This window comes from Oxyura jamaicensis, chromosome 1, assembly GCF_011077185.1.
Source record: "Oxyura jamaicensis isolate SHBP4307 breed ruddy duck chromosome 1, BPBGC_Ojam_1.0, whole genome shotgun sequence".
NCBI classification, from domain to species: Eukaryota; Metazoa; Chordata; class Aves; order Anseriformes; family Anatidae; genus Oxyura; species Oxyura jamaicensis.
In genome coordinates this window covers 134,363,157-134,390,934 of record NC_048893.1, presented here as the reverse complement: position 1 = coordinate 134,390,934, position 27,778 = coordinate 134,363,157, and the positions used below count along the sequence as shown (strand labels likewise).

At 47.6% G+C, this 27,778-nt stretch overlaps 2 protein-coding genes across 6 annotated transcripts; both read left to right on the top strand.

The window, feature by feature from the left end:
- The first annotated feature begins 1,772 nt into the window (after positions 1–1,772).
- On the top strand, positions 1,773–14,876 carry LOC118160294 (regucalcin). Of its 3 annotated transcripts, none has more exons than XM_035314902.1 (7): positions 1,773–1,789; positions 2,500–2,664; positions 4,564–4,746; positions 5,960–6,175; positions 7,503–7,634; positions 13,498–13,652; positions 14,447–14,876. In XM_035314902.1, exons 2-7 carry the CDS (start codon positions 2,502–2,504, stop codon positions 14,495–14,497), a joined length of 900 nt encoding a protein of 299 aa, XP_035170793.1. In that variant the 5' UTR covers positions 1,773–1,789; positions 2,500–2,501; the 3' UTR covers positions 14,498–14,876. The 3 variants fall into 3 exon arrangements, with proteins under 3 accessions (XP_035170793.1, XP_035170801.1, XP_035170786.1); XM_035314895.1 differs by lacking the exon at positions 1,773–1,789 and adding an exon at positions 2,170–2,257; XM_035314910.1 differs by lacking the exons at positions 1,773–1,789; positions 13,498–13,652; positions 14,447–14,876 and adding exons at positions 2,163–2,257; positions 7,788–7,954.
- A 1,788-nt stretch (positions 14,877–16,664) lies between these two features.
- Positions 16,665–27,267, top strand: LOC118175705 (regucalcin-like). Of its 3 annotated transcripts, none has more exons than XM_035342190.1 (7): positions 16,665–16,798; positions 21,146–21,314; positions 21,643–21,825; positions 23,528–23,743; positions 25,006–25,137; positions 25,334–25,488; positions 26,656–27,267. In XM_035342190.1, exons 2-7 carry the CDS (start codon positions 21,149–21,151, stop codon positions 26,704–26,706), a joined length of 903 nt encoding a protein of 300 aa, XP_035198081.1. In that variant the 5' UTR covers positions 16,665–16,798; positions 21,146–21,148; the 3' UTR covers positions 26,707–27,267. The 3 variants fall into 3 exon arrangements, with proteins under 3 accessions (XP_035198081.1, XP_035198095.1, XP_035198088.1); XM_035342204.1 differs by lacking the exon at positions 16,665–16,798 and adding an exon at positions 17,193–17,337; XM_035342197.1 differs by lacking the exon at positions 16,665–16,798 and adding an exon at positions 20,273–20,351.
- Positions 27,268–27,778: the final 511 nt, after the last annotated feature.

The following is a 27,778-nucleotide window of genomic DNA, read 5'->3' as shown; positions in this document are numbered from 1 at the left end:
CATCAGGAAGGGCCACGTAGCGTCTGGTTATAGCACCACATATACGGTGTGAGATACTTTTTCGAGGGACTGTGTCCAGCATGCATGAAATACTCCTCAAAGAAGCCTGAATAATACATTTTAATAAGTAAAGGGTACCTTTGCCAGTTCTGTGAGAGAAACTGGACTTTCAAGGCTAAATGCTCTGATATTACTTCATGGTAATTTGGTACAATCCTCTTTAGAAAAGATTCCCTGTTTAAGACTCCAAATCCATTCTGCATTAACTTCCTTAACAGTATGCTAGCAGTCTGTGATAGACTTGATGTATAAATTCATCAGTGGGCACAGGTCTGCTGTTAGCAGCTCATGCCACCTTCTCCCAAGGAGAACTTTGCAAAGCAGGTGAATGCTTTGGCAAACGTTCAAACCCTGCGAGCATTTAAGGATGTGATCGTGATCACCCCGACTAGTAAATGCTTGTGACTTCTCAGCAGCCTGATCACTCTTGGACCTACCTGCTGCTTACCAACAAATAAAACCTTGATCCAGACACACAAGCTCCTTCCAAGAACTATACCTGGCTGAAAACAAGCGTGTGGCAGCACTAGCTTTTGCTTTTCAGCCAACAGTTCACGGTGGTTCCCCTTCCCCTTCTTAAAGGTTCCCCCTCCCCTGCTTCCTGTAAAACTGGAGGAATAAGTGTGCAAGGAGCCCTACCACGTGGATAAAAGGTGGGCCTGCTGAGCCACCAGCTATCCCCTTCGGAGGCCACAGGGATGCCGTGGGCTCCTTATCACTCGCCACGTGGTAAATGTGGTGGTTGTGACACAGCAGTGAGAAGCTGCCGGCTGGGAAGCCACGGGCATTTGGCAGCCACCTTCCCTGCCCTCTTCCTTCCCCTGGTAAACCTGTGCTGCCAGAAGGACTCAGCTCTCGTACTTTGTGAAGGCGTTCATGAATGAAGGAACCGGTGGATTCCTCCCTGTTTTACCCTCCAGCAAGCCTGGGTTAGGTATTACAGCAAAGGCAAAAGAGAGGAGTACCGTGCCGTGTAACCAGAGATCTAAGTTCAAAATACTTGTCACTTCGGCAGAAGAGAGAGTTTGTGTTGTAACCTGGAGCTCGTAGGAGCTGTTAATTTTCTCCCAAGGTGTGTGCCAACACACAGCTTGTTTTGATGCCTCCAAACCATGCTGGCGAATGCTGGTCAGCAAGGAGCAAAGAGACCCGCCAGGTGGGTTGCGGGTATGAGCATCTCTCGCTGGTGATGCCAGGAAGATGTGTGAGCCATGCACATCCCAGATGGCCTCGTGGCATGCAAGGGCACCAGGAGAGCAGCAAACGTGGCCGAGCTTTTTAAAAAGTGGCGACGCGTTATGCTGTACTTACAAATTATCAATTAATTACCTTTATTCATTTTTTAAAACCTCTCCTTTCCTTGTACATTTTATACAAACAAACCAAAGCCCACCTGCTAGTGCAGTACTTTCTTTCTGGACGTGTGTTTTCTGTGTTGGCAGGCAGTACTAATGAGCTTGCCTCAGGTCTGAGATGAAATCCTGCTGCGTGTTACGTGACACCACAGCAGGGACAGAAAGAGAAAAATTGAGGCTTAGCACAGGCTGCAGTAATGCTACACAAGCCCATAAAATAAAAAGCCACACTACTCAGGCAAGATGACAATGCGCTGATAGGCAGCGCATCGGTATTGCACCGAGGGAAGCCTGCATGAGATGCCCTGGTGAGGACGTGTCGCCTGTCACCTTCCCAAAAAGAAAAGCAAATGGAGCCGACTGAAATCCAAGGCGTGAGTGCCTGTTGCACGGACGGAGGTAACCCATTACAAGTGCTTGGCAAGAACTGCCAGTAGGAAGAAGTACGATCTGTGAGGAGCTGATGAAGCCATTTTTGTGTCATGGATTTCTGATGAAGCCATTTTTGTGTCATGGATCTCTCCGGGGGCGACTGGATCCAAGCCACAAGGTAACGCACCGTGTCCCGGGGCGCCGGTGTTAGCACAGCCGGGCACGCCAGCCGTGACACCCACAGGCTCCCCAGGGCCACGGAGCCCTGGCCGCGATCCCACAGCCCCCATAACCCTCCGTGGGGCCGGGGGCAGCCTCAGCACCTCGTGTGGGGCCGCGGGGCCTCGGGCCGGGCCTGCGGAGCCCCGGGGAGGGCCCCGGGCCCCGGCGGAGCGCGGCCGCCCCCCAGCCCCCGCCTCCCGCCCCATAAAAGCGGCGGCCGGGGCCTGCGGGCGCACGGCTGGCAGCAGGTAGGGCCGCGGCTGGCGTTTCGCTTTATTTATTTCTTAATTTATTTTACTTTATTTTGTATTATATTCCGAACGACGACGCCCCGCGGTGGGTCGGAGGAGGAGCGGGCGGGCAGGGCCCGGTTAGGGGGGCGGCTGCGCGGGGCCGGGGCTTTATTTTGGGGGGGGACGGGACGGGACGGGACGGGACGGGACACAAAATGGGTCCGTGGCGAGCAACCGCGTGTGGTGCCGCCCCGCAGGCATGTCGTCTGTCAGGGTGGAGTGTGTGGTGAGCGGCGGCTACGGCATCGGCGAGTCCCCGGTGTGGGACGAGAGGGAGAGCGCGCTGCTCTGCGTCGACATCCCGGGCCGGAGGGTTTGCCGCTGGAGCCCCGGCAGCGGGCAGGTGCAGGCGGTCCCCCTGGGTAAGGCGCTGCCGGGCGGTAGCCGCTTCCTTCCGCGAGGTAACAGCGAGGACAGCCGGAGCCTCGGTCCGGTGTTTATCGCTGAGAGGAGCAGGTGCGCTGACCTGCGTGAAGAAAGCCGCAGGTTTGCCTCTCGGCGTGGTAGCTTAAACGCCCGTCTGTCTCAGCGAAGCTCCTCAAATACTTTAATTACTTGGCTTTTAATATTTCTATGGTTTCCACACATTCAGTGCCTCTTGGTGAAAACCTGCTGCTTTTGCCCACCCGTGAACTGTTCGCAGTATCCACAACAAACCGACCCGGACTTTCTGCCCTTAAAATTATGCCAGATGCCAGCCTGCCGAGGAGGGGAGGCCGGATTTTTGCTGTTTCCCAAACCCGCTTCCTCTTACCCTAGCCGAAGGGGCACCCCTTAGCCCAGCCCTTCTCTCGGGGCGCGGTGCCTCGTGCGTGGCCGCTCTGGAGATGCAGAAGGGGTAACCGACCAGGGGGAGCTGAACGGTTTTTTAACTTCGCTTTTTTTTTTTTTTTTTTTAAATTTCCTTCAGTTTCCTCTGTTTATAATACAACAGTCATAAGTAATAGCTGTGCCTTTGAGAATAGTGTGATTAATAGATACAGGGAAAAAAAAAAAGAAGGTCCTCAGGGTGCCATGTGATTAAGATGGTGGGTTCTTGTCCGAAGTGGGAAGTGAGAGGGAAGTGGCTCGTCACTGACGCTTACAGAGAATTATGGCAGCCCCATGGTTAGCAACACCTTCAAATGCCCTTTTCTGTTCCACAGGGAAAACACTACACGCATACCTGTGCCAAGGGGAGACCTTATGGTCACTTTTCTGCCCAGCATAAAATAGTACTGCAGAGAAATCTGTTCGTCTGGATGCTGCTTAACAAAGCCCCCTGCGTGCCGAGCCAGGCACAAGGGCTGGTACGCTCGCTTATGCTACATTTGTGCAGTGACCAGCAGGGTGGCCGTATCCATCTTTCCAACCTGATGCACCCCTTCCCCTTGTGGTGCTGTGTTGTGAAGGGGAAAGTGGCACCCACTCGCCCAGCATAGATGAGCCCAGACCACCAGCAGGCTCAGCAGCGTGCTCCCACATCTCCTGTGACAGAGTTACTCGAGTCAAACCCAGAATTAGCGGTGTGTCCCAGCTGCCTGGGGAGCTGCGTGTGGCCTGACAGCTGTCCTCGTGCATAAGCATGTTTGCAGCTGGGCTGTGCCTGTACTGGATTTCTAACAGAGGTATCCTGCTAGGGCTGCCCTAGCATTGGGTTAAGGTGGTTATAAGCATTAGTGAAACTATTACCTAATTACACCTCTGTAAAGCTGTAAATACGAGTAATGTTATTGGGGTCTTTTTTTTATTTTATTTTATTTATTTTTTTAATCAAAGTGTTGGTGATCAGTCCCGTGCAAATTCCTAAGTCTTGTCTGGAAAATTCTATCCCAGATTTTATTGCTCTATTTAAAGTTGTTATTCCTTACGTTACACCTGATTGAGGCTTTTACAGAAATACTATCTTCACACTCATTTCTCTCTCTCTCTTTTTTTTTTAAATCTAATTCTTTTATAATAACCTGCAATCGAGGTTTTACTGCATCATAGTATAAATTAACCATGGAGCGTTGACTAATTTTCTGCTTTGCTTTAACCCTTGGAAAGCTCTGCCACTCCTCAGCGTGCTTTTAGTGCTACTAGAGGCATGTCTGAACCGCACGGCACTGTGACCTGTCGCAGTGCAGTTTTGTCTACAGAGCACTAGGTTGTTTCTTGTGCCTCTGATCTCACTGAGTCCAAAGTGAATTGCTTACGTGTCTAAGGTGAGCAGCAGCAGCTGGGCAGGAAAGAAATGTTATCACATCACATGCCTCTTGTCCATTGCACCCTGTATCTAGATGCCCCTGTGAGCTCCGTGGCTCTTCGGAAATCGGGGGATTATGTCATCACGCTGGGAACCAGGTTCGCTGCTTTGAATTGGAAGGAGCAGGTGGTAACCACCATCACTCACGTGGACAAGGATAAACCAAACAACCGATTCAACGATGGGAAGGTGGATCCTGCGGGGAGGTATTTCGCAGGTATGCTGGGTCTGCTGCCTTTCTCCTGCTGCTCCGTGCTTGCCCTACTCCTCCCCTTGGGTTTTACAGACCACAGGCAGTGATCGGTTGTAGATGCAGAGTTCATATGTACATATAAATACAAACTACATAGTTTATGTATATATTCATATTTGTAGCTTGTAGGTGAGATTTTGTCTTCAAGCAGAGTTTAACCCCATTTAGAAATGCATTTGTATCACCTGGCCAAAATGTTATCAGGACTATTTCTGTAAAAAGAGGCATGCTATTCAGAGCCCACCTAGTTTAAGGCACTGACCTTGTCTCCTCCCTGTTGGTGGACTGCTTTTGAGTGCTGGTAAAGAGCCAACAGAAATACTGGAGAAGGGTCAGGGTATCTTATCTGTGGATATGGGTACCTGATGGGAAGACAGAGCCAGGTTCTGCTTGGAGGTGCCAGTGCCAGGACAAGAAGCAATGGACATAGACAGAAATTAAGGAAATTGTGTTTAAATGTTAGAAAGTTCTTTTACTGATCATCTATTAGGATAGTGAAAAAGTAGCACAGGTTGCCCCCAGAGGCAGTGGAGTGTCCATCTGTGGAGGTATTAAAGACAGGCCACGGCCCTGAGCAACCTGCTGTACCTGACCCTGCTCTGAGCAGGGGATGGGACTGGATGATGTCCAGAGGTACCATTGCACCTCAGTCACACCGTTACTCTCTCTCTCCTCCTGTTTTTAAAAGCACTGTTCTGTACATCTACTGTGTAGTTAGGTCCTTGGGTTTACTTTAACGTGCTTTTACTTAGCTTCTCAAGAACCAGTCTCGGCTGACAACTTATAGCCACAAAGATGAGATCTGCTTTTGAAAAGTCTTTTGCAAAGCTAGTTCTTAGGGAGGAGGAAACTTTTTCCAATGTCTCTTCTGTACGAAATGTTCAGGTATGCTGGAAGATAAATGCTGCCCGCACCTTTCTTAATTTTTGAGTGACCGAGTAAGGCATTTTGCAGAAGTCACACTGCATGCCATTTCTGTCACAGTTCAACAGACAAAACAAAGGCTCTGTGTTGAAATCTCCTAAGTGCAGCACTTCTGAAATCTGCCTTTTGTTTTTAACTCAGTTTCTTCTCTGAATTTCTGAAGCCCCCCTTCCTGCTGCCTTCTCCTTCTGGCAAACCCTGGGGAGAGCCCACTCACCCTGAACATGCTTTCCTCCCCTTTGTCTCCACACAGGTACGATGGCTGAGGAGATTCGACCTGCTGTGCTGGAAAGAAACCAAGGCTCTCTGTATACACTTTGCCCCGACCTCTCTGTAGTGAAGCACTTTGATCAGGTGGACATTTCTAACGGGCTGGACTGGTCGCTGGATCACAAAACCTTCTTTTACATTGACAGCTTGTCCTACTCAGTGGATGCCTTTGATTATGATCTCCAAACTGGAAAAATTGGTATGAATCGTCCTATTTTAAAATATGCACTCGTGCTTGAGGATTGTGGTGTTAGTTTTCATGCTGGTTATTACCAAGAAAATGAATTATGATCTGAGATTTGAGAGTACTTCTTCAGAATCTTCAGTAGAGCAAAGGAGCAGAAGCCATATCAAAACTCATTTGTGCCCACATAGGCTACCATCTCAAACTAGTCAGAAGCTGTTGCTAATACTATAAAATATTTAAATTGCATGATAGATTTTGAGTAGTAGTCTGGCGTACTGTCATTAAACATGATGTGTATCTGATCTTCCTGTGTAAAAAGGGCAAAGGGTTTCTTGTTAGATTTTGTAGATGGTTAGATTTCTGTGGCTGCATGAGTCTGTCTTTTGCAAAACCTCTGCTAGGCTTCTTTAGATTTTTTTTTCACCCTATTTTGTTTTTTAAAACCTAAGCTCTTAAATAAAGATCCTGCAGACAGCTAAGCAACAACTGGAAAGCAGTAACTCAAAGCTCTTGTTCCTTCATTTATTCAAAACAAAACAAAACAAAACACGCCCTTAAGCGCTTCTGCAAGCTTGGGCAAAAGAAAATTCCAGTGACTTGGACTAAGAAATTGCTTTTGAATACATGGGCTGCAGAATTTTGCTTTAAAAGAGCCCTGTAAATTGCAAATTTAGCTAGCTTTAACAGTGTGAATTCAGAGTTATTTTAGGTATAGCATCTTGTCCTGATGTCTCTGCTATGTTTCTGGTTTACAATTGAATTTTTCCTTAGGAAGTGGTGTGGTCCCCCCCTTCTTTAACTGTGGGCAATCTGATAATCCCTAGGAGCACAAGGGAAACTCATTAAAATTATTGCAACATATGAGAAACATTGAGGTTGTCAGAGCACAAAATAAACAATGTTGGAAAGTTGGTTTTAATAACAGTGGATAAAAGTTCAGATAGGACTATTTGGTTTTAAGTTGACAGTGTGCCTTTGAAGTTGATGCTTTTCCGAACTCTGTGTTTATATAAACTCTCAGTTTATATATCTGAAGGTCAGCTTTGTGTTGGAACAGTGATTATTGGCACGTTCCAGCAATCTGTTTGAAAGTCTTTTCTGTTTGAAAGTTCAGTTTCTCTGACTGGAAGCAACCCATACTTCGAAAAATCCAATCTGCTTTTAGAATACATAGCTCATGTTCTGAATATATATATATATATATGTATATATGACATTAATTTATTCAGTTACTTATTTAATATTGTAAGTAGGGAACATGAGTGGTGCACTAGAAAAGAGCATCAAAAAAAGGACCTACACTGTGTAATTTTGTTGTATTTTTTTTTCTATCTTGCAGGCAACCGTAGGAGTATATACAAACTGGAAAAAGAGGAGAGCATTCCGGATGGGATGTGTATTGATACGGAAGGCAAACTCTGGGTAGCTTGCTACAATGGTGGGAGAGTGATTCGTCTTGACCCTGAGACGGGTAAGTCCTTGCAAAGCGTGGACTTGAATTCTGCAGAATTCAAACAAAGAAAAAAGTGCAAGGAGTAAGTTTTTTTTTTTCTTCCCACAACACAGAAATGGTACAACTGTTCTTTTTAAATAATTACTCTCTTTCTTTTTTCTTTTTATTTAGCAGTTTTATGTCTCTGCTCCTAAAAGTTAGCTTTGTAAATAAGTCTCCATTGTTCCCAGCCTCAATTGTGTTGGAAAAGATAAAGTTGCTGAGAGGGATTACTATTATATGTGCAAATTGTCTGAGTTAGAGTAGCATAATTAGTTGAGTTGGAAGGGCCTTACAAAGATCATCATGTTGAACTGCCTGACCACTTCAGAGCTAACCAGGAGTTAAAGCACATTACTGAGGGCATTGTCCAAATGCCTCCTGAACACTGACAGGTACAGGGCAGCAGCCACCTCTAGGAAACCTGTTCCAGGGTTTGACCACCCTCATGGTAGAGAATTATCCCCAATGCCCCACCTGACCCCCGCAGCACAGCTCTGTGCCATTCCCGTGTCCTGTCACCAGTGCCCAGGGAGCAGAGCCCGGCACCTCCCTCTGCGCTTCCCCTCCTCAGGACGCTGCAGAGAGCACTGAGGTCGCCTCTGGGCCTCCTGTCTCCAGGCTGGGCAGCCCAGGTGTCCTCAGCCTCTCCTCACAGCACAGGCCTTCCAGCCCTTCTGTCTGCTTTTTTGCCCTCTGGGCACTTTCAAGTACCTTAACACCCTTTTTATGTTGCGGAGCCCAGAACTGCACACAGTATTCAAGGTGAGGCCGCACCAACACTACATGGCATGTACTGGTTTATCTGACAGTTGATAATTTGTCCAGGATGCTGTGAGGGATGTTATCAAAGGCCTTACTAAAATGCAGAAAGATTACATCCATCGCCTTCCCTTCATCCACCAAGGAGGCGACCTTATCATAGAAGGAGATTGAATTACTCTGGCAGGGTTTTCTCTTCATGAACCCATGTTGACTAAGCTTGATAATAGCTTTGCTCTTTAAATACCCATTGATAGCACCCAGGATAATCTTCTTCATGACTTTTCCAGGGACTGAGGTTTGCCTAACAGGTTTGTAGTTTTCCAGGTCTTCTCTCATACCCTTCCTGTAGATCAGTAGTCAGTGGGCACCTCCGCGGCCTCTCAAGAGCCTTGGTAAATTGTTGAGGCCGGCCCAGGTACAACATCTGTTAACTCACTCAGCTCTTTGGGGTGAATCCCATCAGGCCCCATGGACTTACGAACACCCAGCTGATACAACTGGTCCCTTACAGTTTTGGTGGCCACAAATGGAAAGACGTTGCTCCTCCTGTCACGGTCCTCCAATTCAGAGGCCACCTCCTGTCACCTCTCCCACAAGGCCTTCTCTGTTCTCAAACAACAGGTTTAGGAGGGGCACATTTCCTCCTTGGCTCACTAAGTACTTGTGACAGAAAATTACCTTCAGCGCGCTTTTGGAGTTTCCCAGACTTCCTTACTGTGGCGGTATGATACTCCCAGTTTATGTCTGGGAAGATGAAATCTGCCATAAGGATGAGGGCAATAGATCCAGAGGCTTCTGGTCACCTATCAAATGACTCACCCATGCTGTCATCCTGGATGGTGGTTGATAGTAGCTACCCACGATGACATCCTCTTGCGTCTCTCAAAGAGTTAGCATCCTCTCGCATCCATGTTCACCTTATTGATGACAAATGACATGGAAAAATAGGGATAAGCCATGAAATTGCAAAGATGACTTCAGCCATTGCATGTCTTCCTTTTTTAGCATGGTGTTTTTTAGGGGCAGCCTACTAAAGTTAATACAAGTCGCACATGCCACTGATGCCAGCAACATTTTTTTTTTATTGTTGAAAGTTTTTACATGATAGATTTTGCAACTGAAATCATAAAAGTATATTTAACAGACTCCATGGCATTTTATCATTCCCACAGTAATGTGTCTTGGGCACACCCAAGACATTATTGAGCCTGTCACGTGTTGCTACTCCCATTTCAACTTTGGTGGTCTGCCAGGCATGATTTAGTCTGGGTATAAACACTTGTAAAGAGAGAGAGAGAGACTGCACCACGCTGTCTGCAAGGGGCTGGTGGGTGAGAATGGGAACTTGGTTTTGACAGATTCCAGACAGCACAGGCTGCACTGAGCTGCATCTGGGGTCTCCTGAACCCAGGTCCTGCCCTAACAGAAGCTGTAGGGTTTTGTGAGGCTGCAGGCTCAGGGATGCCAGTTTCCCTTGGTGTGTGCCTCTTCCACAGCACACTGCAGACCCCGGCACATGTGTCAGGCTGCCACCTCTCTTCTGAATTCTGTAGAGCCTCTTAACTGAGGCTCAGGCAGTGCTTTTCCCATCGCCGTTTTATTTATACCCATCCAAGGCCCTGCCAACCTGTGGGACTTCTCCTGTCCTGCAGAGCCTGCTCCACAAGCCTGGGAGGATGAAGGTTCAGCTGGGAGATCCCAGCAGCTCTGGGACCTGTTTCTGGTCCCTTCTCCTAGAGGGCAGAGCACACCTGGGCAACCTCCAGCAGTCCTAGGAATACCCTCATGGAGCAGTGGACTTCACCATTTTCCTCCCTGGTTCCCTGTTTGTACCTTTTTCCTTGTAGGCTCTCGCCTTCTTCTTTTTTTCATATTTGTTTCCCTTTCCCGCTCCCTTTTGGGAGGGGAGAAGGTGTTTTTTTAGGGGAAAGCTAATAACAATAGCGTCCATAAGCAGATGCACAGGGAAAATTTAAGAACAGGGAAAGTGGGTACACAGCCTAATGCTCTCCCAGCTTCGTACTGTTTTCATCTCAGGGTCTTCCTGAGCTGGGTGTGATGTCTGGTGCATCTCTAACTGCCAGTGGATTTCTCATCCATGAACTTGTTCTGTCTCCCTTCAACCATGCGAAGCCCTGAGCACCCACGGCGAACAGCAGCAAGAAGTTTCACAGGCTGCATGTCCATGTCAGAAAGAGCCTTCTTTCTTTTAAAGTAATCTGTAAAATCTGCAATTTGCACAATTCTGAGGGAATTGTAGTTACTTAGGGAGACGCTCCAGGCAGGTTTGAAGGTAACTCCATGAAAAGCTCTCTTAGAGCACAATAGCTACCAAGCACGGCTCGAATGACTGTCAGGGACATCCACTGATACAGAGCGCAGCTGAAGCTTGTGAGGGATTTTCAGGTCTCACTGGCAGCAAAGCTTGGATTGTATTTGTAGGAGGATGGGCAAGGCAGCACGTTTGTTGGGCATCTTTTCTAAACGAAGGCTCTGAGGGTCAGGGTGAAGTGGCTTTCCAGGTCGAGACTTCTTTAGCCTAGGTGACTGCTGCCCTTGGATCCAGGATGTGCTGCAGAGAAAGGCTATGCTGACTGACCCCGCTGGCTGGGCAAAGGGCTTGAAAGGGATGTCTAACCTGCATGCTGCCACATCTTGTACCTTTAGGACATGTCCAGTGACCTTCTAGTTTTATGAAACCATGCCTTTGAATTATTTTCCAGTTCTTTGTCTTCAGTGTGTTTTATATCCCTCAATTGCACGGGGTCCAAAGGATTTGCTAAGTTTCTCTCATCTACAGGTACCAAGCACAGGTAAATACTTCTTCAGATGGATCTCAGAGCATCCAGGTGCAGATTTTCTTGCATCTCCAGGAAGATGTTGCTCATCTCAGAGTTTTGTAAACAGTATCTTCTAGGCTGTCTCTGCTGAGACCTCTCTGCAAGTACAGTCAGGGTCTCTTCCCTTATCTCAGGGGCTTGTGCCTCTTCTCCTACAAGCGCGTGTTTTATCTCTCTGAATTCCATTCTTGCTCCTTTTTGCCCAGACTTGCTGTCAGCCAATGTCTAGGGTGGCCTCTGGAATGTTTTATAAGACACCGTGTAACCCATGTAGCCCTGTAATCCTTCTACTTCCAGCTGACTGGATAACCACAAAGTGCTGCTGGTGCCAGTTGGCAGGAGCTGTCTTGGAACTCGTTTTGGTCCTCGTCACTCCCAAGCAGCAGACCAGGACTTTCAGTTTTCTGTATAGACTCTGTCTTCTATATATGCTGAAAAATTTGCTCTTCTTAGGGGAAAAAAGGAGGTAACCGGATACGCCTATAATCTCTGACAATCTGAGCACCATTACACTCATTGTGGTTGTGATTTTTTTTTAATTTTGTTTTTTACTTTGGCCATTGTGGGTGGGTCAGTGCCAAATAAGCTTGTTATACAACACCAGGAATCCCAAAGTCAGACTTCCCTGGCTCTTACATACAAGAGTCTCTTTCACCGCTGCTGGCTTGCTATTTTCTTTCATTTATTTTGGAGTTAAAAGCAAGGCAAATTAAAAGTACCCAGCCCGTGTGTCAGGGCATTGAGCAAGACAAAGGCAGTTCCATTCACCCTTCTCAGTCCCGAGCTTTGGATAGACTGGTTACATTCCTACTAGCAAGTAAAATGGATCAGGAGATCTCCCTTAGTCCTGCACCATAGAACTTACAGCAGCTTACGTTGCACAGCCAGGCTGCCTTCCCACACCAAAACAGAGCCCAAACTGTCCATTGGGAGCAGCAACCCTGGGTAGGTGGGGTCTGAGCCAAAACTGTGCCAGGACTGCACCAAGGGCTCAGGAATGTGGCCCTGTGCTTGCGCCCTGCTTAGTGTTCTGGTACAGGTGAAGCCATTTGGGCTGCACTTCTGTACATTCATTGCAGTGCTGCTCGTTGCAAAAGACCAAGGCACAGATTGTTGGGTGAGGCAAAAGGTTTGGGGCACGTAAAAGGAAAGACAAGGGTACTTTGATAAACACACCCTGGGAAATAGTGCCCGGCTCTGGAGCAAACCAAAAACTTTTTATAGTTGTTAAGTGGACCAAACTTTTAATTTTCTTTCTCATATTGAAGTTCCCAGTATCGAAGTTTCTGTCCCGTTGTTTCAACATGCCATTGACCAGTCAGTTGCCGTAAGGGGACCGAGCCTTTTGCACACATAAATGAGGGGCCGGGGAAATCACATATTTTGTATGTGATCCCATATTTTTGTATTTGTGTGCTTTAGTGGATTTCCAGAAAGAGAAAGTCCACTGTAGGTAATTAAAGCAGGCACAATGGGTACAAGCCATTATTGTATTGCCCAGGTTTGGGAGCAATTTTAGCAAAATTTGCTTTGAAGTGTCTCAGCAATCTTCTGGTTGATGCCAGGGGCAATCTGTTTACTGCTCTCATTAGGATGGTAGTTATTTGTTGGTATAATAAATGCATAATGTTGTTTATGGTTGCCCCGAGTTTTTTGTAAACTTCAGACGTGTCCCATGATCCCTATTTTATGCAAGCTTAATTTGAAAGGCTATTGAAATTTCAAGAAAATCTTCTAGGAATTAATCTTCCCTAACTTCAGGCGGTCGAGGCGTAGTGAGAGTTGCACGAGCTCTGCTCGCTCCAGGCTTCCTTTGTAGTTAAAACAGAGAAGTCAGCAGGTCTAGGGCGTGTTTCATGTGACCTGTTTTAAGGCGGAATTAAATCCCATTTCCATTGCCTGTATGGGCAGCCTAGATGATGAGCTCAGATGTAGATGTCTGTGCTGTGGATGTTAGCATTTAATTAGAGGACACGCTGGGTTTTGGGGCGGGATTCATTTGTGATAACTGAGATTGAAACTTGTCAAGTGATACACGGTCAACAACAATGTGGTTTCCAGAAGTCTGCCTTTGTCGCGGTGCTCATCAGTATGCTGAAGCACAGCATGGGGCCTCCCTAGGCCCTGGGATTCGTTTTAGTGGAGCACCTGGCTCCACATTGGTTATTCGCAATAATTTGTTTAAATTCCTTGCTGTAAGCAGACAAACAAGAAACAGCATGAGTGTTTTTCTCCAGGAAAAAGAATCCAGACTGTGAAGCTTCCTGTTGACAAGACAACTTCCTGCTGCTTCGGAGGGAAGGATTATTCAGAAATGTATGTGACTTCTGCCCGTGACGGGATGGATAAAGAGTGGCTTTCACGACAGCCGCAGGCTGGTGGGATTTTCAAGGTGAACGATTCTTTTTCCTTTCGTTTTAGAAGGCCGTTCTTTTCCTCCTGCGCTTAGACAACAAAACGGTCGGAGGGCTGGCAAGTGGGAAGAGGGTGGTTTTTGGTTCCTGTTGCAGAAGGAAAAATTTAAACGTATTTAGAGATTTGAAAATGCTTTGGGTTTGAAATTTTTAACTGGTTACATCCATACTAGCAAGTAAAATGGACCGGGAAGTGCCCTGTAGGTCCTGCAATATGTGGCATATCGTAGCTGATACTGCAAAGTTTCTGTGCCATCACCTCCTTCTACTGCTTCCCCTCCCAAGAGGGAGTTTTCTGTCTGTTACAGGAAGAAACATGGCAGAAAAACCTGCCATTGTTTCGTGTCCTAAACAATGGCAGATAAAAATGTCTGCTTTTATTTACTCTCTACTCAGTTTTAACTAAATTCTCTCTTTAAAAAATGTCACTTTGGTATTTTTTTTAAAGCCCTGATCTTCCATATAGGTACATATCAAAAGTTACATTGTGAAGTGCAGAATTAAGGCTTAGTAGTATCTGAGAAGAGGCTTTGGGGGAATAGACGATGGACTGAGGAACAGACTGTGGCCTGTGATTACTGACCTTTAGAGAAGGAGCACAGGTTGAAATTCCAGGCTGTGACGAGCTGCAGGATACAACATACAGTAGTATGTCAAGTTGGACACGGTCCTTTTCTAAATTAAAGCATGCCTGGTTTCAAAAGAAAAACGAGTGTTTGGCAGTGGTGACTCATGGCTTTTATCTTTTTTCTTCCTCTCTTCTTTTTGATAGATAACTGGGCTAGGGGTGAAAGGAATCCCACCGTATCCATTTGCAGGTTAAATGCACACTCTTCAGAATGGAGTCCAGAAGACTGACTTAAGGAAGACAAATCAGAAGGTCTTATGTGGGTGTTCAGCGTCTTTTGCTTTGAAACCGTGACACGATTACAGTATCTCATCAGGAAAGGATGAAAAACTAATGAAATACATGGAATGTTTTTAAACTGATTTTTTTTTTACCCTTTAAACTCTATTACTTTAAATATCTGATGGTGTTTTTTCCATTGTGATAAAAATGAAAAAAACATTCGCCCTAATAAACTATTGAATATTCTGAGTTTCTTCTCTAATGACATAATTTGTTTCACTATCTTTTCTTTTTATTGTTTATTCTCCTGTCTCATTTGCAATTATAGTGTATTGATTTATTCATTAAGCTACGTGTAGTGACTCTTTTACGTATTTTTGTGGAGCTTCTCATGAAATACCCATTTGTCCCATGATGTTTCCAGCAACAGAAACATCAATACTGATTGCTGGGCATTTGCAGCTTCCTTTTTATGTTACGGTTTTACAGCCCTCAGCTGTGGTTGTGCTTAAATTAACTGACATGCTGGAGCCCATCATCTCTCCCCACCACGTGTCATTATGGTGCTTATTTCGTTTGAGATAAAACCAAACCTTTGCAATTGAACCATAACTTTGCCCGTCCTCAGATCTCATCCTGTTCTGGGGAGACCTGTGGTGATAAAAAGTATCAGGTGTTCTTGGCCATTTGTGTTTTAAATAAAACCTTGCCTGCACATACCTCCCTCCCCTGGAACAAACACTCCCAGAGCAGCTGGCAAGGCTGGAGCCCATGTGCCCAAGTGGCAACTGCTTCCAGCAATGTGCAGGAAAGGGAAGTTTTACGGTAATTTCCTCACAACATCTTTTGTAAATGGCAGCCTTGCTGGATTTCTTTCTTGCTGGTAACTTCAGGCTTGCCTGTGCTGAAATGACTGATGGAATCTTGGGCTGTAAGCTGCAGATTTTGCTCTCGACACGCTATATGTTCCCGTGCTTGTGTACTGTCACCTGTAGGTGAGATTGCAATCAGTTCTGATTCTGCTGTGTGAGTTTAATCCACTGACTGTGAACAAGAGAGCCTGTGGCTGTGCATTTTCTCTGCATCTAGTTCCAAGAATGGGCACACCGTGGTTTCCCAGTGTGTCTCTCCAAGTCTGTTGGAGTTGGTTTCTCTGCTGGATCTGCTTATGTTTCCAAGTATGTTTCTGCTTATGCTTCTTCAAGTGTTCACCATGCTTCCACTCGCTTCCACTCGCAAGGTAATCTCAAAACACAGTAGAGTGAGGGCGTAGGAGGTGAGGGAGATGGAGCATGTGGCTAATTGAGTGCTGTGATCTCCGAAGCCATGAACCTAGCGATAGTGGCAGCTCGGGAACTGTGCCGTAGGGCAGCTGTGGTTGAAGGCTAATAGATGGCCAGGGATGCAGTGGAAAATAAACGGGCACACGCACAAATAAGTTCCCTGTACCCTTACTATTATGTTGCAGAGGTTCCTGCACTTGTATCTCTTGTTTATTTGAAAAAAAAAAATGTGGAAAATCACCAGCCAAGAGGCACCCAGGAGACACAGGGAGGACATGCAGGGATTTTAGGAATAAACGCCACCTCCCCCTTGTGCAAGATCACCCGCTGGGCTTCGTGCCACTGGTTTCGCAGGCACCACGTGGCGAGGAAGAGCCTCCCTCCCCTGCCAGCGGAGCCGTTCCTTCAGCATTTCCAAAACCCACCGGGGCTGTGCGCCATGTCAGCCTGCGGGGCCTCGGCCGTAGCCGCTTGCAGCACCTCGGGTGCCTGACTCGGGTCTCGTGACGGAGCACCCGATCCCCAAACGGGCTCAGCAGCTGCCGCTCCCCGGCCTTCCCCTGCCGCCTGCCGGTTCCCTCGATGGGGAGGCTTCCCGGCTTTTGTTTAATCCCTGCCCTATTAGCGGCACGTACCTCTCTGAGCAAGGACTTGTGCTGATTTAAATTGGGGTTGAGCAAGAGCGCAATGACAGGAGAAGCTGTATCAGGAGAAGCAGCTGCTGTGCCCTGAGGGTTTTTTTTCATCCTCGTGACCAAAATCTATAGTCATAGGTGAAGCATATTTATGCCCAACCAGCCCAAATAATCCTTTGCAGGCAAGAGAGCTCCACTTACATAAAAGCAGGCGGCACTGACCGCCCAGGGAGCTCCTGCTCTTCCTGACAGAAGATCAGGGAGGGACCAGGTCCTTCCTACAAAAGGGCGAAACCACAAGAAGATAAGCCTTCACTTGAGTTTTGGGCAACGCCATTGAGTGGGCTACTGCCGGGGTGAGTAGCTACACCTGTGCCTGTCTGGAGTATTTTAATAACCGTGTCTTCATTAGCTCTAACCATGTCTGCTCTTGTTGCCAGGAGGGTGGGAATGATAGCTGCAGAAGATGACTGTCTGGCTGAAGGATGGTTTAAGGGCTGGAGACGGTCAAATTATATGCAAAGTAAGGTTTCCAGAGAGGGAAAAGTTGGGCTGGACGCTCGAGAAGCAGCTACAGAAGGGTAACCTGGGGAGCTGTGAAAAAGGAGAGGGGTGACAGATTTAGTAAATGCTTGGTGGCGGTAACAAATTCAGCGCTATTGTCTGAGTACATGCCTGTAGGTAGCAGTAGACAAATAGCAGTATTTAAATTCTGCATTAATATGCATGGCGCGCTAATGCGCTGATACACTCCCCCGACTGCGCCGCTGGGAGAAACTTGGGGACTATAAGAAGCAGCAGGAACAGCGGCACCAGAGGAGAGCGAGGCAGCGGGAGGGGAGCGAGCCAGCCCCGAAGGGAGCAACGCCGAGGGCTGGGGAGCCCTCAGACAGAGGTACGGGGTGCGTGGCCGCCGTCGGCCAGCTTTGCTCTCAATTTCTGCTTGGCAAACCAGGCAAGATAGAAACGGGTGAAGCGCATGGTGGTGTAGGCTCTTTGAGTTGAGGAAATGGTTAAAATAACGATTGGCTGGGTAAGAGTAAGCGTGCACCTGCTGCTGCAGGTTCGCACCGCTTGTCCCCGAGGGCCACAAAGGCTTTAAGAGCAACCTGCAGGAAGGCAGGCATGGGGGATGTGTAAATGGGTGGGGTGGGACATGCCGTGCCAGTAGGCCAGGAGCTGGTGGGACAGGAATCAGAAAAACCCAAAGAGGTGGTGCAGAATGGGGTGGGATCTGCACTCTGCCTGGCACGACCGATGGGGTTGCCTCCGAGCTGCTTGTCGGCATGGGATTGCGTGCAGTTTATTTTTTTGTGTCTTCCCTGTGTGTTTCCTCCCACTGTGTGACTGGATTTTACTCCGCCACGGCATGTGGTGAGGAACTATCTCAAGTCACCTGAAGAAAAGAGTTGACTGGGAAGTATGGTTTTCTCCATTAAAATTCCTTTAGAAAAAAAAATGCTTCAGGATGTATTTTGTAGGAGAAAAAAAAAGAGAAAAAAAAAAAGAGAAAAAAAAAAAAGACTGCTTCTATTTTTCTTTTCTTCAAAGTTATAATTTAGGTGGGAAGAAAAAGTGTTGAGCACTGTGAATAATGCTGTGAGGGCGGGCAGAGACAGAGGGGCCGTGCCAGCAGCCTGGGTGGCAGCGCAAGGGCAGCCCGCGGCTGGTCCTTACCTCGGGCACGACCGCTCTGCCTGAAACGCAGGCATTTGGCAAGGACTTGGGTGGGAAGGACTGCCAGCTTTTTGCTGAGAAATGCTGGAGTTTGGCTTAGGGCCTTAGGTTTTTTAATCTCTGCATTTGGCTAGGTGATGACTACGTCGGGATAATCCTAGGTCAAACGCGGTTATTTGCTTATCTGGGAGAAGCTTTTATCCTGTGAGCACCAAATTAAAGCGTTTGCTCGGTTCTCACACGGGCAGAGAAATGCACTGCTGGTTCCCATGCTGGTTCGGGACGGGCCCTGCCACCACCCAAGCCCCCCGGTGCTGTGGCCACCCGGGCTGGGCACCTCGCAGGGCAGCCGGCGGCAGGGCTGGGAGCCGAGGCTCGATGGCGATAGCACAGCTTCATCACGGGATTAATTTTCCCTCACCGTTTAAAGCGACTTGAGCTACAAAACCCTCCCCTGCGTCTTTTGTCACCTTCCCTTTTTATCATCCGAGATGTTCATTTGCCCCTAAATTTGGGGAGAGCGGGCTAACCCCGGGGCACCCGCGTGGTGCAACGCCTGTTTTCCTCAGCTGCTCTCACGACAGGGGAAAAGCGCTGAGCCAGGGCTTTTCCCTATCACATGCTCGGCTGCTGGCACTGCCAGCCGGGCCGTTCAGGAGGGGCTTGGTCCGTGCCTCATTGCTCAGCTGACTGCTGACTGAATGGGAAGCGCAGCAGGTTACCTGCTCGCCGCAGATAACATCAGCGATTGCGCGCTGTTAAGCGGCTCCCGAAACAGCAGCCGGTTTCATTGGGCCGGCGCTGGAAAAGAGGCACCAACCCAGGTCTCGCAATACTTTCCTCGGCAGGTGTGTTGTTTTGGTTAGCTGAGGCGTTTTGCATTGGTGTGCTATGGCTTGAGAGAAATACTCGGCTGCCGGACCGAGGGGAAGTTTTGCCTAAAATCCCTTGGTTTGCATGGGCTATCGTTCCCTGTAAATGCATTAAAAGCGCCAGCTGCCTGTCTTAAATACTTTGAATACTTTGACTTGGGGAACGTGGCAGTGACACCCATCAGCCATGTACGGGCTTTAGGCATCATTCCAGGGGTCTGAAATGCCAACAAAATTGTGCTGAGTGGATGCAGCCAGGGTAACCGAGACATTTTTAGTCTCTTGTGTTTCTTTTGGGGAGAACATGGCAGGATTTGGTGGTTTCTGCTTGGAATGGCTATGTTTTTCCTGCACGCTCATCTGTGATGCATTGGTGCTGTGGCCAGCAGGCCGAGAGGTGCTGCACAAGAAGATGCGGGGCAAAAGGATGCCTCGAGGTGATGAACAGCACTTTTTGGGGTCAGTTCATCACTGGCGGTGGGACTTGGTGCCATATGAAACAGCTGGTGGTGAGGTGGGTGCGTGCGCCTGGGGATGGCTCTGTGAGTCAGTGCCTTGTGGTCCTTTATCTGCTGGCCCCCGCTTTGCTGCAGCAGGAGGTGGATCCCACAGAGGTGAGCAGCTCCAGGCTCTCCAGACCACAGCCCAACGACACGGTGAAGCCAGCATTAAAATCTCCAAGTGTCAGGTCAAAAATATTGCAGCCACATGGCACCAAACTTCAGCGCTGCAGAAACTCACTCCTCCAGCTCCAGCATGGCTTAACAGGTTTTAGAGGGTTCACTTTGGCTGGCACCTCGTGACACAGCCTCATTTAGACTTCAGAGCCAATGTTACCTGAGTCTTTCTATGCTGGCGCCTGGCCGTTGTGGCTGGTGTCAAAGTGGAGACCCGGAGACGCTCAGCATATATTGCATATAAATGGTATGTAGCCGTGGCGCTTGGGCAAAAAAAAAAAAAGATGAGGCTGAGAAACTACCACCCCATACCATAATGCGTGCAGGCAAAGTCATTTCCTAGCCTGCGCGTTGGCTTTGAGGCCTCAGCATGTTCTTCAGACACCATTTTTGGGAGCAGGTGGGTACATCTGGGGGAAATAATCAAAGTTGTGCTGTCCGAGCCGAGCCTTGTTGTGCAGAGAGCAGAGCAGTCCCTGGTTCCCATGTGCGAGCATTTTCACTCCTGGTGATTGCTGGCTCTTCCCGCTTACTTTGAAGCATATTAGTGCTAATTAATTATCTGCAAATCTTATCCTTGGCTCGCCTGCTGGGAAACAACGCCCGCACTGAAGCAGTAAGCTGTAGGAAGCACACGGAGTCAGGAACTGGCTGCCTCCCAGGGAATCTCTCTCCCATCTCTGGTGGGCGGGTGCAGCGGCGGCATCTCCGTCGGCGCTGAATGAGGGAGCCACCGAGGCCCCTTTTGTTTTGTAACAGCTGAATTGTGGAAGTTATTGCTCAAATCGCAGGTGGGGCCAGCGCCACCAGAGGCCGAGCCCCGAGGAAGCAATGTGGGGTGATGTGGGGCAGAGCGATGCAAACAAGACGGATTTTTGGAAAGGAGCCTGGGGAGGGGATCAGCCCCCTGTGGGAGCAGGGACCTGGGATGGGATCTCCACAGTGCTGACAGCCTGCAGATGGCCTTGTACAGGGCATAATTAGTACGTCTGCGTTGATGAGGCAGAACTTTGCTCCTCTGCAATGGGGCTTCCCCCAGCCATGCCCAGGTCCCCTCCTGCTGTCTGGGGGCACCACGGGTCCCCAGTCATGGCTTGGCATCCCCAGGCAGCCCGCAAGCATGACAGCCTCTTAGAAGCCCTGATGCTGAGGGGGAAAATTGCCCTGAGTAAGTGTAGAAAGCTCACGTGGGGAATAGCTGTGACGTTTCCTGTCTTCTGGGCTTTCTCTGGCACTTCTCGCCTGGGAGAGGTTTGCTCAGGAGGAGCCTTGGCTCCCTGGGCTCAGCCCCAGCCCAGGAGGTGCTAGGGTAGGGTAAGAGAGGCCACAGAGATGTCACAGGGCCCTCCTAAATCACTCCATTCTGTGGGATTTGAGGGCTTTGCCATTCACAGGTCCCACTTTTAAGCATTGTCATTATGGAAAATCCCCAGAGCAATAACTTTTAATTCAATCTGTTCCTGACTCTTCCCCTCAGGCCATGTCCTCCTCCATCAGAATTGAACCTGTCATGAAGGAGAAGAACAGGATGGGAGAGTGCCCGGTCTGGGAGGAACGGGAGGACGCGCTCGTCTACGTCGATATTAACTCCCAGAAAGTCTGCCGCTGGAGCGCGGTCACCGGCGAGGTGCAGAGCGTGTCTGTGGGTAAGGGGCCGCTGCCTTCAGGGCTATTCACTGCTCCATCTTGTGAGTCTTCTCCGTGTCTGCAGAGGGAAAGGCATGGTCCTAAGGGCTGTGTCCGCCCAGAAGGTGGAGAGAGATGGAGAACACAGAGATGGAGAGCTGTGCTCCTCAGGGGAGGATGTTACAGACGTCTGCAGAAATGTTGGCCTTGCTCTGTTGGCATCTGCTCAGCCTTTTCTGGGCCAGGGATGCCCTGGTTAAGCCCAGATGCCCTCGGTGAGGTGGGGTGGGGTAGGGCCCACTGACAGACCCAGAGGTGCTCATCATCTCCCATCCCTCTCGCCTGCAGATGCCCGCGTCGGCTCGGTGGCACTGCGGCAGTGCGGGGGCTACGCCATCGCCCTGGGGACCAGGTTTGCCTTTCTGGACTGGGACACCCAGGCGGTCACCACCATCCTCGAGCTCGAGCAGGATAAGCCCAACAACAGGTTCAATGACGGGAAAGTGGATCCAAAGGGGAGGTTTTTTGCTGGTAAGTCGCTGGCAGAAATTTTCCCCGGAGCAAAGAGGAACTAATGACAGTGCGTCTTACACAGTGCGCTTTATTCCACGTTCTCAATTCCTTTGTTGAATTCCCCACAAAACCCACTGCCGCCAGTGCGAGACATCTTGTGAGTAGTGTGCTCGGCTGCTGCTTCAGCCTCCAGTCACCCAGGAGAGGATGACAAGTGATGCTGGATCCTTTGATCTAGATGAGGGCAGAGGCTGCCCAGGAGGGCCATCAAGCAGGAAGGCTCCACTTCTACTTAGCAGATGGGGTTTCCCAAAAGTCTGCCTGTGCAGGCAGAGGAAAGCCATCAAAGGGCTTACGTGGGTGGGAAGGTTTCTGGAGGTGCAGAGGAGGATGTGGCTCCTAGACCAAAGCAGGCGCTGAGGCTTGCAGCCTTCAAATGCAATGCCTGCTCAGCCCATAGGAAATTGCACTGGCAGAGCGAGCGGGGCTTTTGCCACCGGCTGTAATGCAGACAGGGACCCCTGAGGTTTTCCTCCCATCCCCACTGGGAGCAGAGAGCAACTGATGTGAGTGAAAACGGCCCTGCCAGCCAGCCATGTCCTCTTACTTCAAATTTGCCAAAATCAGCAAATTCATTTGGCTTCTGGTTGTGCTTTAGGGCTCATGTGTCACTAGAATGAGAACAGGAGAGAAGTTAAAGTACACCTGTTTGTACACCTCTTCCTAGCTGTGTGCGGTAGATCAATGATTTCAACAGAAGTTTTGGCCGAATGTTGTAAAACAAACTCAAGAAATCTCATAAAATAGGAGACCAACAGAAACAGATTGCCCCACCTGAAAGAAACTTTTAATGTCTCCTCTAGGGGTCTCGGTATATTTCAGTTCCCTCCTTGGAGAAGGGTGAATCTCTAAGATTCACTTCTATAAGAATGAATCAGAAATTAAATAATGAACACAGCACTGAGGCATAAAATTAATTTTAAAAAATTACCTCACCTCTGTTGTTCTTTAGTTGTGATTTACAGCACCTGTATTTTAAGGTTACAGCCCATTTAAATAATAAAAGTAGCCTATAAATAACAACAGCAAGAGCATATGATACTTGACTACATCCTTGCTTCGTCTCATTGTGGGCAAAACCTCAGCTCTTGGCGTCTTGTGGCTTTCTTTGTCTTTGGTGCCTACGACTGAAACCACACGGAGATGCAGAAACTCGTCATGCTGTTGGCCAGGATCACTTCCCCAGGGGCAGCTTCTCCTGGACTGCTCCTTTTCTCCATCTCACCAGTCTGACAGCACCCCTTAGTCCCGTTCTCACTGCCATGAAGAGGGCATTTTTCTCCTCTTCTATCATCCTGCTGTTTCCTGTGAGGCTTTTGCACCCTTTGGTGTGTAGGACCTCTCAAGGCCCATTTCTGCAAAGTCTCCATCCTTGCAGTGGCTCCATAGCTCAGCTACTTTGCCACTGGGCAACACCTTGGGATGGAGATTTTTTTTTTTTTCCCTATTTTAGTCAGCCTGGGAAATATATACTATTGCACAGAGGCATTCACTATCAAATGAGTAGTAGGTCATATCATGAAAGCTTAAAGAGGAGCACAACAGCAATATCTGGTGGTAGGACTTCTTATTAAAAGTTAAATGTTTCTGACAGAGCATGAGGAAGTCAATCCTGTGGGAGCAAGCTGCTTCTTAATTGACGCTCCTGCTTTCATTTCAGGTACGATGGCTGAAGAGACATCGCCGGGAGTCCGAGCGAGACGACAAGGGGCTCTCTATACTCTTTTCCCTGATCTTTCGGTAATAAAACAGTTAGACCAGGTGGACATCTCCAATGGTCTGGATTGGTCCCTGGACCACAGGACCTTCTTTCACATCGACAGCCTGGCATACGCTGTGCATGCCTTCAGCTATGATGTGCACACTGGAAAGATCGGTACATGTGCTTTTCTGAATTTGGTGACAAGTAGCATTATGGCTCTTTCTGCAGCAAGACCTGTGTGTGTGATATGTTGTGATTTATCTGACAGATCTCGTATCTGGTTACAGCTTCTCAGCAAGCATGATTTTTCTCAAATTTAGTTATGGTGCAGGTGTATTTGGTGAGCAATTTTTTGACAGTCCTTCAGCTTTGGCATTTTCACCTGGATAGATGGCTCCTATTTAGACCTGTCCAAGGAGTTGCAGGGACAAAGCCATTTATACCGAGAATTAGCTTCTGTGTTGCTGTTTATTCTCGAGTGCCATCTACTGGAATGCCTCAACTGTATTTGCTTCATAATTGGAAATACAGAATGAGCATGTGCATACCACAGAAATGTGGTTAAAAAATCAAGTTATCACTGTGACTGAAGCTTCTCCATTCTGAAGTTAAGGTTGCCTGCAGATGTTTGGCAAATTTCTCTTCAAGTCATTTTCTGGACAAACATTTTTTATCGTAATATCCGCAACAATGAAATTCAAGTGAGAGCGCAACTGATGTAGTGTCATTTTAAAACTGTGTGGAGTATTTCTGTGCTGTCTCAACCTGTTATACTCCGCAGGAATTTAAGTGGCTGAACTGTCTTTCCTTATCCTCTAATTTATGTGACTTTGGTGTAATCATCATGGGTGCAAACCATACAAAATAACTGCAATTACTCGGTTTTCTGTTTTCTCTGCTAAGATTTTAGGATATCAGATTTCTAAAGAAGATACAATGCAACTTCCCCTCTCGGATACCAAATCCTGATGAGCCTGCATTCCCTGGGCTTGGCCCTGTGCTGGTGCCTGCATCTTTGGGTGGTGCGGCGACTGCAGGGCCTGCACCACAGCCCAGCCCGCCAAACGTGGTGCCCAGGTCTAGTCAAAACAGGGGGCTTTGCTGGCCATGAAAATAAGTCCAGTTCTTGATCTACACCCAGGAGAGATGCCATTATTTGTGGGGTGCATCGCCCACAACAAGGCTGCCATGAGCAATGCAGCCCAGGAGAAGCGGCTGTGCCTGGGAGGTTTGTCACGGGGACAGGGCCTCTGGTCCTTGCCCCTTGGTACAGGGCAGGAGTGCTCAGAAATGCTGACACAATATGAATTTTACAGCACGTTTTTCTCACAGAACACGAGCTTTTCCGCTGGCAAGAGCGGGGAAGCTGCCGGATGGGGACCTGCTAGCGAGCTGGCGGCAGCCCAGGTCACCCGGCTCCGTGCCTCTGCCTGCAGCCTGCCCCAGGCTCGTGTACCGCTTGGAGGAGGAGGAGGGGATGCCCGACGGGATGTGCATTGATGCCGAGGGGAAGCTCTGGGTGGCCTGCATCGACGCCGGGAGAGTGATCCGTGTCGACCCAGAGACGGGTGAGGCCTGCCTTGGTGGCACCTTGTTTGTGGGGACATGGCTTGAGCGGCTGGGGCTGTATCTGGAAGGGGAAGGCCTTCCGAGTGCATGCCGCAGCCACCACACCTTCACTAACAGCAATTTCCCGTTTGCATCCTCCCTACAAAGAGGGAATTCGGAAACATATCTTTTTTATCTTTTATTTTTTCCCTGCAGGAAAAAGAATCCAAACTGTGAGGCTGCCGACGCCGAGGATCACCTCCTGCTGCTTTGGTGGGAAAGACTACGCAGAGATGTACGTGACGTCTGCCTACGATGGGCTGGATGAGGCCACCCTCGCCAAGGAGCCCCACGCAGGAAAGATTTTCAAGGTGAAGGGATTTGATTTTTTTTAATTTTTATTTTTTGTAAATCAGACCTGTCAGGCCTCACACCTGCTATACTTGCATGTCTGTATAGCATATTCTGTAATATGCTGGAAGGAACTGGGTGTCGCTCCTGTTTCTTACTATAATTTTATCAGTTTCAGAAATTTCTCTCCCTTAAATCTCAGTTTTCAGTTGTGCCAGGACGTCTAAATATTTACATCACAGACTGCTCATTTTAAAATTAAATGTTTACTTTCACCCAGGCAAAAATTTGCATCCCGATCTCAAAATTTCTGGGATTTTTGTAGTCTGTTAAAAGTGGGTTCTACCTTTTAAATAATTAACAACACGTGTTTTTGTCCAGTGCTCTTGAGTCCAAAGCTTTTTTTCTGTGATCATTTTTCAGTCCATTAGCAAAAAGGGAATCAGGAGAGTAAGATGCTGTTCTGAAACAGCAGTTGCTATCATTGCCTAAAAGCTGACCATAGCATGAAAGGCTTGGGCTGTTAGTGAGGGGAAATGGAAAAAAATTAAACTGTGTTATCAGTTTGACAATAGGATGAAGACATGTTCCAGGAGGGATGGGGATCTAATCTGGGATCTGGGACCTCCTAATTGAAAGGGCATCCAGCACAGATTTCCCATGGCTGAGAACTGATAAATCTTTCAAGCAGACAATTTTAGGAGGCCATGGGAAAACTAAATGCCTAAAGATCATCATGAACCTTGACTTTTTTTTTTTTTTTTTTTAATCTTTGTTCCTCAGTTCTTCAGCTATAAAAGGGAATTGGTATTTTCTAAAACTCACATTTGTCTTGTATGGGCAAAGTAATTTAAGAGTTACTATGGCTTGTTTGGATAACACAGAGCTAAGTACCACATGTAACAGTCACAAATACTGTGTAAATTAGCAAAAGTAATGAGTATTGCTTGATAATCTTGAAGATCTTAATGGTAAATGTTTCTAAAGAACTCCATGTAATGACTCTTTTTGGGTTCTTCTTGAAGCAGGGGATCCTTGATATAGGGATAGGTTGCTATGATATATTTTTGTACATTTGAAGGTTTCCATTGTGCTCAGAAATTTATCTTCTTCCCTCCTTCTTTCTCTCCCTCCTGTTTTCCTCCCTTCCTCCCACTGTTTTTTTTTCCTCTCTCTTTGTTTAACAGATAACAGGCCTGGGTGTTAAAGGGATCCCCCAGAATTTCTTTGCTGCTTGAACGCTAACACTAAATAACAAAAATAACAACTGAGAAGTGCTTGCATCTTGTAGTAATTCTGAAAAGGAGAAGTCCGATGAACTACAGAACTCATCTGTGTGAGGATTTCTAAATCCATGCTTGAGAAGGTTATTGGAATTGAAGATATTGCTATACAATAGGTTGGAGAGGTAAAGTTAATGTGTTACATTGTGATATCTTTTGTGACTTCATGTAAAATGCTTCAAGCTCAAGCTTAGGGGTTTTTTTGAGCTTTCTGATGACCAGTTTTGGATTTTTGTGTCTGTGTTGTTCCTGAAGCAGATATGACTCCTGGTTTGTCTCTTCATGATACAGTGATGGAGCAGCAATGATATGGCAGATTTTAATATATGTTTTGAGTGTGATGCCTGGAACTGGACTGCTGCTCTGCTGTGGAATTTCCTCCAGGGTATTTTCTTAGCGATCAGACTTATTTGTAGTACTCAGGCTCCAATTGTAGATCCTTGCTGGCCTGCTTCCATTTGCTTTGTCACAAATTTTTCTGTCTTGTCTTTAGGACACCATTTACACATTGAAAATAAAATATATGCAACCATATGTAAAAGGTGTCTATGGACTTTTTTTCTCTGCATTCAGTTATGAATGCAGAAACCATGGTGACCATACACACTCAGGATGCAAACAGGCTGTGAGCTACCAGGATGGCCTATGACACTAAAAACTGATGCTCCATAGAATTGTCCTGGCAGAAGACCTTCACCCTAACCTTGCTTCTTAATGGAAACTAGGATTACACTTAAAAGTGACGAAAATTTCAGCATTTGAAAGTGTTATGAGCTGAAGTAGGCTGTAAAAGGCACTACCTAGATGTGGGAAGAGGAATTTTTGCATTTAAAAGATTGTCTATTAAACAGAGGCAGTGTTATTTGTAGTTTGTGAGTCGAACTAGCTCTTCCTTCCAGAATTTTCAGATAGAAAATTGAACTCTCCATGGACTAGTTTCTGAGCTGTCCAAAGCCAAACTGAAATGAAAGAAAATAAAACAAAACCAAACAGCACAACACAACACAAAACAAAAAACCTTCCAGTT